General features: G+C 43.5%; 1 protein-coding gene across 2 annotated transcripts in view; it reads left to right on the forward strand.

The window, feature by feature from the left end:
* Positions 1–10878, forward strand: part of CEP104 (centrosomal protein 104) — a 54921-nt gene that overhangs the window by 23244 nt on the left and 20799 nt on the right. For both annotated transcript variants that reach the window (XM_019511632.1, XM_019511631.1), the window contains exons 11-16: positions 1–182; positions 830–997; positions 3038–3211; positions 8359–8535; positions 8906–9112; positions 9464–9580. In XM_019511632.1, coding sequence (XP_019367177.1) covers positions 1–182; positions 830–997; positions 3038–3211; positions 8359–8535; positions 8906–9112; positions 9464–9580 — 1025 coding nt within the window. The remainder of the gene's footprint in view (positions 183–829; positions 998–3037; positions 3212–8358; positions 8536–8905; positions 9113–9463; positions 9581–10878) is intronic.

Consider the following 10878-nt stretch of genomic DNA (forward strand, 5'->3'; position numbering starts at 1 on the left):
AGAGGCCTCTTCCAGCTATTCGTAAACAACAAGAGGAAGCATTTGCCTACCTTGAGCCAGAAATGAATGAAGAGTATACTGATGGTACTCCAAGAAGTGGCATCACTGGGGAGCCTGAGCCATTAACAGAAAAAGCACTAAGGGAGGCCAGCCCTGCCATTGAAGTTTTTGGAGAGGCTTTGGTAAACCCCGCAAAGCTAAAATGCTGTAGTTGTGTAGTTGAGAACTAGATTTGGTTTAGAAATCATTTTGGTGTGGGAAGCAGCCAATGGCTGAAATTTAATTTGTGGATGTGGGAGTTATAAATCCATAATGTAAAAGTTTGAAACAGTTTATTTCACTTCCTAACTTTCTACTGCTATTTTAATTGATTTATATATATTCTGAGAGTATGATTTAGATCTGGAGAAAATTAAATCGATTTTTTTTCTCTTCCATTTCTGGGAAAGAGTGTAGCGGATATTTGAAAATAGCGTGCTTTAGAATATGAAATGTACTGGGCTTTCATAACTGTACCACAATGATTGAGGAGGCTTCATAGGAAGAAAAATAATTATCAAATGATGGGGTAATTTGTTGAGGCGAATCTTTGTTCAAGTTTAAAAAAAAAAAAAAAGTCCAATTTTTCCATTAGGCTATTTTATGGGAAGGATTTTTCAAAAGCACAAAGTATAGGAAGTTGCTAAACTCCCACTGAAAATGAGAGGCAGTTAGGTTTCTAATACCCTCTTTACATTGGGTATTCTCCTTTCTGAGACCAAATTACATTTTTTTTTTTTTTTTGAATGGATGACAGCTGTTTCATGGCAGTCTTGCTCTCTTTTTGTAGGTTGCAGGAGCATATTCCAAGACTTGGTCATATCGAGAAGATGCATTGCTTGCTATATATAAAAAGCTGATGGAAATCTCTGTCAGCACCCCAAAAGAGGATTTAAAGAACATGCTCAGGGCTGCTGTCTTTCTCATAAGAAGAGCCACAAAAGACATAGTGTCTTCTGTAAGTAAGGCTGTTTCATAATAAAATTCCTGGGCTTCAGTTTATTCTAGAGGAAACACCAAGAGCCGGCCAAAGTCAGCGGGGCTCTAGCGAGGTTTAGGATAAGAGGTAGCATTTGCCCGTGCTGGAGCTGGACTCGCTCCACTGCCACCCTCATGAGCTGAAGCTGCTGCAGCCAGTTGATAATCTAAGTTCAATGAGGTCTTTTAATGAAGTTAATTGTAAGCACTAAGGTTGTATAATCATCCCCTGCTGTGAAAGGTTTGTTTATTTATTTATGGCTTTGAATCCTAGGCTCTGTTTAACAAAACCTTTTGGGTTCCTGTTTACTATTTACTGCATAATTTAGGGCAGTGTTTCTCAACCTGTGGGCCGTGACCCAAAAATGGGTTGCAAGAATATTTGAAACAGTTGCAAGCAAGTCCCAGAAATAGGTAGGGAAAGCATGGGTTTCCCTTGGAGGCTGCCAGCATTCCAGCCTGCAAGGAGCTGCTTGGGGCAGTTGGAGGCAGTGGGCACATGTGTATCTGTATGCACACGTGGCCTGCATGCAGCCAGGCAAGGTGGTGGGAGCAGCCCCAGCAGCTAGATGCAGGTAAGTCTAGGGGAGTGGGGTCTGAGGGCCAGGGCTTGGGGACTGTCTGGGGCTCTGTGTGGGTGTGGAAGGGATGGGGGAGCCCGGGTCCCTGCTGGCACTGGGGGAAGGTGGCCAGGTGCTAAGACTGTCTTGGCAAGGGGGTTGGGGGGAAGGCACCTGCCCCTCCAGAGGGGGAAGCAGGCAGGAGTGGCGGTCCTTCAGGGGCAGCAGGGAGCTGCGTGGCTGGGCTGGTTGCACTGGGACTGGTGCCCATCTTCTCGGGGCAGGATGCCCAGGAGACGTTGCTTGGGGGGCAGGAGGGGCCATGACCAGGCTGCCTGGTATGGCGTGGGAGCCCCAGCCCAGGGCATGGGGTGCCAAAGGCCTATCCTCCCTCCAGCTAGTGCCAGGGCTGGAATCGCTCCACTGCCACTCTCTCATGAGCTGAAGCTGCTGCAGCCACAGCACTCTAGCCCAAGTGGGACAGGGGTAGCTGTGGGGGGCAGGGGACTTTGGGTTGGGAGTGAGGGGCACTGGCAGGGCCAGGGGTCTATGGTCAGGGCTGGCCATCAATGTTTACAAATGGGTCCTGGTACAAAAATGGTTGAGAACCACTGATTTCAGGAATTGCATACACCTAGAGCTAAATATTTAATAGATTTCAAAATGTAATGTCTTTGGAGTGGAATTAGGGTCTATTTTTCCATGTCATGAAGGAAATTTACTTTCTTTTTTTAATGTTTGTATAGCACCTAAATGTTCTCATGGAAAGAGATTTTGAAAATGTGTAGGGGAATTTATCTTTGGGTAGCATGCCTGAAAATGATCTATTATGGTGAGCAAAGCATGAATGAACGCCAAGAATCTTAAATGTCACGTGATTTAATTTATTTAAAATGTTTATAAAAGTATTAACAAACAAGTAACCGTTAAACTTGCACCACAGAAACATATAGATAAGGCAGCTTAGTTGTTGTAACAATGTGTTTGTGCAGAGTCTATAATAATAGCCTAAGTTGAAGCAGACATTCCAAATTTTCATTGTGATGTAGAGTTAGTTAAAATAAAATATTTTCCATGTTGATGGAAGCCAGAACTGAGTAATGGGCTAAAAGAAATTACTAATGATGAGATCCGCTGAAGCTTAACCATACATGTTTTTTAAAGCTGCCATATGGCAAAGAGGGTGGAATATTGAATCTCCAGGCAGGTTTTAGGGTCTTGAAAAACAGGCTTTCCATTCTCTGGTTAGACTAGAAAAGGAATCAAATAAATTGTGTAGCCATCTCATTTTAAAATGTAACACTTTTTCTGGAAAAGGAGCAGCCATAGTCGCTTCTATGTCTGTGCTTTCTTTATTGGTAACTTCAGATTTCCTGCTTTTTTCTCTTATTTTTTTTGTGGTAGAAAATGGGATTAGAAACTTTTATTTTATATTGATTAAATAATGCTTTTTAATTCAGGTTTTTCAGGCTTCCCTGAAACTTCTAAAAATGATCATTACGCAGTACATACCAAAGCATAAGTTAGGAAAACTGGAAACAGCTCACTGTGTGGACAGAATCCTTCCAAATCTGCTTTCTAGGACTGGGGATTCATCAACCCGTCTGCGCGTTGTGGCTTCTAACTTTATTCAGGTAAGAAAGCATCTTGCAAATGCTTAAAACAGTGTATAACCAAATAAATGACACACTGAAAACGTCATATAGGTGTTGACAGCATGACCCTTGTGCAAAGCTGAAAACTAGAAGGTTAATATATGAAAATGTGTTCATAGAGTTGGCTGTATAGACTGTTGGTCTTGCAGCTATTGATTTAACCTACATAAGCACCTTCTCTGCTTTGTTTGGGCAGTCTTAATAAACTAGCAAAGTGCCTGTCAAGAATGATGGGCGGGCAGCAGGAACAGAGAGCTACCGCCCCATGCTGCTGCCACTCCATATCTGGCCACACACCACTCCCATCCCTCCCACGCTCTGTTTGCCCCATGCTCCCTCCCCACACCACAGCTGCCCAGCCACATGCGCACACCCCAAGCCACATGTGCCACACACACCCAGCCAGCCACATGCCACCCAGCCGCGCACACACGCTCCCTGCTTCACTCCACCCTCCCCACCCCATGGGGAGGGGTGTGGTGTGGTGTGTAGCTGCCAGGAAGCATGCACAGGGGATGTGCCTGCTGCATTTGGCAGGCACTGCTCTCATCCCCCTGCCCACTGCCCTTGCGGCACCCTGCGGCCACATGCCATGCACCCGGGCAGGCGCTTGCCGCATGGGGGGCACGTGTGAGGGGTGTACCCTAGCCTGCAGCCTCATGCTGCAGCCAGCAGGCACTGCCCATGCCCCTCTGCCTGCTCCCCTCGCGCCACCCTGTGCTGGCACACTATCATCCTTCCCTCCCCAAATGGCTGCCAGTCCCTGCAGCCAGCCCTGCCCACCTCGGTCTCTGCCTCTGCCTCTGCCTGTCTGTCTGTCCTATGGCTCTGGGCCACGCATGTGCAGTTGGCCCAGAGCGTTACGGACAGACAGAAGTGTAAGGCTTTTATTATATTAGAATAGTCTGTTCGTGATTTTTTTAATGCAGACTTTCTTTCATGGAGTTATAGGTTCCATTTGTGTCAGGAATTGATCCTAAAAAGGTACTCGCTTCTTTCAGTGCCCTTTGGTTTCAGGGTGCTGAATACCTCATGAGACTGAACCCTAAAATATGTCTTGTAACAGTGGGTGACTTAATTGCAAACTGAGTAATAAAAACAGAGTATTTAAATGAGTTCTGCTGCTGTATTCTTGAGAGAAATTTAACTTCCATTAAAGTTGGTGGCAGTTTTGCAAGTGAAAAAATGTGGAATGATGCTGATAGATTCAATGCCATGTTGTTTGCTGTCATTGAAAGCAAATTAAATAAGTGTTTGTGGAACTGCAAGTTGTCACATCTATGGAATTGTTGGGGAATTGCCAGTTGGTTGTGTGGCTTCTAACAGAATCTATGAAACTAAGTTGCCCCATGCAAGAACTTTACAGTGTTGCCACATCCACATCCTCTTACCATTCTCAGAGGACTTGTTTCCCCTCTGTATGAACCAAAGGCTACTTTTGGTGTAGGCTGTGATGATAATTTGTAATGGGTTTGCATGGGAAAATTGGTACACAGCCATAATCAAGGCAGAATATTTTTTTAGGGTAACAGGAATGTTGGATGCGTCTGACCCTGTTTTTTGTTGGGTTTTTTTTATGCAGTCAGATTACAATAGTATTTGTGTGTGATTTGGCTGTTTAGCTGTATTATGTTGCAGTTTAAGTGCTGTGGTAGAAAAGCTACTATACTTAGCCCCTCTTGCTACTCTTTGTGGTCCACAGCATTATTCAGTCAGGAGTTAAATGTATTTTATTCATAGGCCTTTCCACATAATGCAGGAGGAGCATTAGTGCCTCTATGAAATAGTGTCAATATATGCTCGAGATACCCCAGATAGAGGGCCATGCACACACCCTGCACCCCGCCCCCCAGCAAGATTTAATGGAAGCAGGAAGTTCCCCTGCTTTACCTGTGACAGGTTAGATGTTAGGTCTGTGTTGTGCCAGAGTTTTTGGTAGTCTTTTGTAGAGTTTAGTATATGGCTTCTATAGAATGGTTTGGATAGGGATGAGTCTGCCTTAGTCAAGGGTTGGACCAGATGACTTCTGGTGGTCCCTTCCAGCCTTGTAGTGTTTTATTAGTGGCGACTGTGATTTAGAGAGATCTATATTAACTTTGTTATTATGGTTAGGTAAGAAGTCCTGAATTTTTATGGAGCTATTGCCGTTATCTTGGTACTACAGGCAATGTAATATGCTCACAGGGTAGCTGTGCTAAGGACCAAATTTTGCCATCTGATACGCATTTGAAGCTGTTCATAGACCATCAGCGATAGGAAATCTGTACTTGGCCTTTGCATAGAGACATTTTAAATGGAAATTAAGCTTAGTATGAACAGAATGAAAATGTACATAAAATAACTCTTGATACTACATTTGAGAAAATGGATTGAGTTTAAAGGTTGGATGTCAAGCATGCATTGAGGTCAAGAAATAGCAGGCAAAACATTTTGCTTAGAGAAGGGGTGTAATTGAGGTTACTGACACAACTATTAGAGAAGTGGTGGGGCCCATCAAATTCTACTAATACCAGTAAAGGAGTTTCAGTAATTTCCCTTCCCATGAATAAAAAAAAAAACTTTTACAATTCTGCTATGTAAGAAACTTACCTATTCCATAACAGCCCTGTGGGTCAAAGACCTGGTTTTGTTCTTGGTTGTACAAATGGTCAAGGCAGTGCAAAACTATTGTCTGTTTGGCCAGCCAGAAGGTTGTAATCCAGTCTTTCAGGTGCTGATCTACCCCAGTGAACTGCACAGGCTGGATTACTGAAACACCTTATTCATAGATTCATAGATTAAGGGTCGGAAGGGACCTAGTAGATCTTCTAGCCCGACCCCCCGCCAGGGCGGGAGAACAACAAAAACCCCAAAAAGAGAAATGGGACTCAAACGAGTCCAGCTAGGTGGGCATCCAGCCTCTTCTTAAAGACCCCCAGGGTAGGGGCCAGCACCACTTCCCTTGGAAGTTGGTTCCAGCTCCTAGCCGCCCTAACGGTGAAGTAGTTTTTGCGGATGTTCAATCTATACCTCCTCTCCAACAGCTTGTGCCCATTTCTCCTTGTTATGCCAGCGGGCGCTAGGGGAAACAGCGTCTCCCCCAAACCCCTCTGGTCCCCCCTAGTGAGTCTATAGACAGTCACCAGGTCCCCCCTTAGCCTTCTCTTGTGGAGGCTGAATAGGTTCAGGTCCCGCAGTCTCTCACTGTAATGTATATCTTGTAATGAACTAAATAGCATTAGGAAATTCAAGGTGGTACAAAATGCAACTGCTTGCTTGTTCAGCATGATGTTCTGTAGCAAATGTATCCAGTGGCTGATCTAGTGCATATGTTAACTTTCCATTCAGTAGTATATCTAGTATTATCCTGACGCTGTCAGTCAGTAAGAGTTGTGAAGGTGGACACCTGAACTCAGGAGCTGCATTCAGACTAGGGAAATAATAACCATTGACCTTGCAGCAGTCAGAACTAACCAATTTCTTTGATTTGGCTGCCTCTCAATCTCTATGCCAGTACTCGACACTCCATTATCACGTGGAGAAGAATGCTGGGCAGAATCTGATAGCTTTCATCTGCATCTGCAGATGTAGTATGCTCACAGTTTGGTCTGTCAACCCTTATTCATTTTCAGAGTCCTGCAGCAATGGGAATTCTAGAAGCGCCTTGATGGGCAGTCTTCCTGTTTCTGCCCTCACCCTTCCCCTGTCCATTTTTTTTTTTTTTTTTTTCCCCCCCATGTGGATGCATTTTTGATTGAAAGAAAAACAATATAGTCTCAACTGGTGGAAAGTGAATTTACCTCTTTGAACTTAAGGGAGTCATTCTGAGGTGGGTTCAGTAAAAAGTAAAGGGAAAAACTGAATTTGAAATAAGCCAGTGATATAAATATCGAATTTAGCAAAGCTAAATTGGATGCCCATTAAAACAGATAATCCATTCCTTGTTTTACACTGAATGACAGATGGAAGATTACAGACTATTTTCCAGCAGAACTTGGGACAGGAATAGTAATTTTGAGATTCTATTAATACATATGTATACGCAGAATGGCACAAGGTGAGTCACTGGTTTTAGGTTATTTATCACTGAATTGTTCACACCTGGGGGGGCATGTTTTCTTTCACTGAAGACTTTTTAAATTTTTGATAGGGATTATATGAAAACAGCTCTGGCTTGTCACCATAACCCCAAAGGGTACTGATGAGTTTATGAATACCACTTTTTTCATGTACACTAGATTTATAATTGTATACTTGAAATGAGGAAACGGTTACAAATTATTACTGTAAACATACAATGCTTGGCTTGGAGCAGGATGAAAATATTTACTGTGTATTATCACGTGAAAAAAAGATTTTAAATAATCTTACTAGAATATAAGCAATATTTAGAGTAGAAGCTGTGACTTAGTGCAGGTTTCTTTACATGACTTGTCATGATCTGTAGGAGGCAGATATGTGTTTATATTTATGTAATTACACAAGCATAATCAAAATCCGAACCTAGCCTATTAAAAATGTGGCATAGAAGTTGATGCGTCGTCTTTTCCTTCAAACATATTCAAATGGCCACAGTGCTGCACATACAAAGTAGGTATTATGTAGCATTCAAACAGTGAACATCTTACACACAGATAGTTCAGCCTGGGGGACCAATTTCTAAGTAAAATGAGAAACAGTGAAACAGTATGCATCTCTGAAACGTACATCTGAGAATAGTCTGGAGGCACCACCACAGTGGTATTTTCATTTTATTTTTTAAGGAAATTCGTGATTTCACATTAGCTGATTTAAAAAAAAGAAAAATGTCTTAGCAAATTGCCTTATAATATCAAATGGTCTTAAGCTAACTTTCAGATTGTTTGCTTACTTGGTGATTAGTGATACATGGTTTTCAGTGGCTGCACTACTTTGCCCTTGTGTCTGTTATCAGCAACCAGATCAAAACACCTTTTTGCCCCCTTCTTTACAGCTATTGTAAATAGCTGACTGTTAAAATGGCCAGTCACTATCTACATGTTCTGAAAAGTTTGTTTCAGTTGAACTAAAGAATATTTTGATTTTTTTTTTTTAACCTCTTGAAAAACATAACTCTACAAAGAATTTTCATCTAATGTCTTGGTGTTTTTTCTTCTTTTTCCTTGCAGGAAATGGCACTATGTAATGAAGTTAAACCCCTTCAGATTATTCCAATTCATTTGGTCCATCCATTGAAACCAAATTCCCCTACACATCTAGCAATGAGTCAGGTTGAATTAGTGGAACGCCTCTTGAAAAATTTGGGAACTGAAAATTCTGGGTTTACTGTTGACAACATCATGAGGGTAGGCATCAGAATCTACAGTGTTTTAAGTATTTCTTTTTCTTCTGCATGTCTCTTTTGAATGCCTGGTGCAGTTAACAAGAACCTGAGCTAGCAGCAAGCCACCTTGTGAGGATGCACAATGCAAAGGAAAGAAACTATAAAGGAAAGAGAGAATTTGAGGGAGCATGTGTGCATGGCTTCATAATTGCAATACTTCCCCATAATGGTATAATTGCTTTAGATTAAGGGACAGATCTTGATCAGACTGAATGATACCTAGCACATGCTGGAAATAGGGTGGCCAGGGTAGGTGGTCTTCCCCCAAACTTGGGAACAATGGAGACCAGTTCAGCCCTTAGAAAAAGTTAGAATAACTTTATTGTTTTCAGTTTGCAACAGGTGCTTTGGAGCATAGAGTGTATGAAGTACGTGATACAGCATTACGGATTATCTTTGGCATGTACAGGCAGCATCGGACCGTTATATTAAACTATCTTCCTCCAGATGATGCCAATACACGCAAGAATGTGCTTTATAAAACACTCTTTGATGGATTTACTAAAATAGATGGCAAACTTACTGAGGCTGAAATTAAAGTAAGTAACAAATCTGTTGAAAATATGTGGCTAGTTTATTGCATTCAGCAGCATTTTGATAGAGCAATATATTGAATTTGTAGCTATACTGGTATATTGAATTTGCAGCTATACTGGCTGTGAAACGGGTAAGGCTTATTGCTGATTTTTTATATTTACAATATTTGCATAATAAACACATAGTAGGATGCCGTTTTATATGGCTGATTAATATATCAGCATCAAACATAAAGCATAATGAAAAATACACAGGTTATTTTTCTGAAATATTAGTAATTTGCTTTCTTGTATCTGCCTCCTCTCTGAGAGCATTAAAAAAACTACTATCACTGAAAGAGCATTTCTTAATAGGCACAAAAAAAGGCAGCCACAGAAGAAGCAGAGAAACAGAAGAAGGAACAAATTAAGGTGTTGCAGGGGCAGCTGGCAACACTGAAGGAGATTCAGGCAGAAGTTCAGGCTGGAAAGGTCAGTTCCTCTTTCATCAGAGATTCTGAACGGAAATGATCTGTAATGATATTGCTACAAGAAGTACAAGTGAAATGCAGCAGAGTTCTAGGGATATAAATACTGTTTAAAAATGTTCTTTTAACCCCCTCTAATTATATCAGTTAAACAATTTAAGTAATAACACAGAAGCTCAGACACAGCTGCTGCTGGGAGCCACTCCTAGCTCCTGGAGGCCCTTTGACTGGGATGAGAAGGTAGAGTGACCACCTTTTTAAAATGTAAAGGTGGGACAAATGCCTTCCCACCTGCAGCAATGGTGGAGCAAAGTAGGGCAGCAGCGAATGCAGGCTTCCTGCCCTGCTGCCCTGCCCCCAGCAGTGGGCAGCAGAATTCCATGCCGTTCCCCTTGCAGGCTGCAGGGAGGCAAACCCAGGTCCCTGCACAATGCTGTGAATTTGGGACAAATCTGTCCCGGAGTCATGCAGCCTGGGACCAGGGCTTGATGATCCCATTCCAGGACTGTCTCACCCAATTAGGGACCAGTGTTCACCCTAGGAGGTGAGGAGGAGGCATGCCCAGTTGGACAACACAATCCACCTTACTGTTTGTATGACCCAATTATCGTGGGCCCTGAGGCCCACACGGCTAACTAATAGCCCCTATTGTATGGGGCCAATGGATGGATGACGCAACAAAATACTTGGGACAACTAATGAAAAAAACAGGATAGGAGTGTCGTGTGGGTCAAAAAGTCAAAACATGAAAATAAGTGCACCTGAAGGGGACACTGAGCAGAGCCCCCCCGAGCCACACCCACCGGTCCACGAAGGCATCCATGGAGCTGGTGGACGCTGCCCAGTGGTGCTCTGCCCGGAAACGTGCTCAGACAAGCGAGTGGAAAGCAGCCTTGCAGACTCCAGGCACCTCCCCAGCCAGAGCCTCCTTCCTGGTCAAGTACAAGGCCTGCTTGGCCAGGGCCAGGAAGAGGTTGACCAGGAGGTCCCGGGATTTGGTGTGACCATGGATAGGATGACCAAAAACAAAGGTGGGGGGTGAAATTCAGCCAGAGCCTCAAGAGGAGGCCCTGGAGGTGGAGGCGGAGGGGCTGCAGCCTGACACACTTGAGGGTCATGTGTGCCAGGCTCTCCCTTTGCCCGCAGGAGGGGTAGGAGACTGGGGTGTCCGTGAAGCTCACAACATACACCAGCTGAGGTCCCCAGTGAGGCTGCCAGCTGAGATCCCCAGTGGCTTGTGGGATGAGGGTGGAATATAGACTCAGCCACTGGGGTGCCCCAGCCGTGCCCCAGCCATGCCCT

The sequence above is a fragment of the Gavialis gangeticus genome, unplaced genomic scaffold, assembly GCF_001723915.1.
Source record: "Gavialis gangeticus isolate Ggan-Ray unplaced genomic scaffold, GavGan_comp1, whole genome shotgun sequence".
Classification (NCBI taxonomy): domain Eukaryota; kingdom Metazoa; phylum Chordata; order Crocodylia; family Gavialidae; genus Gavialis; species Gavialis gangeticus.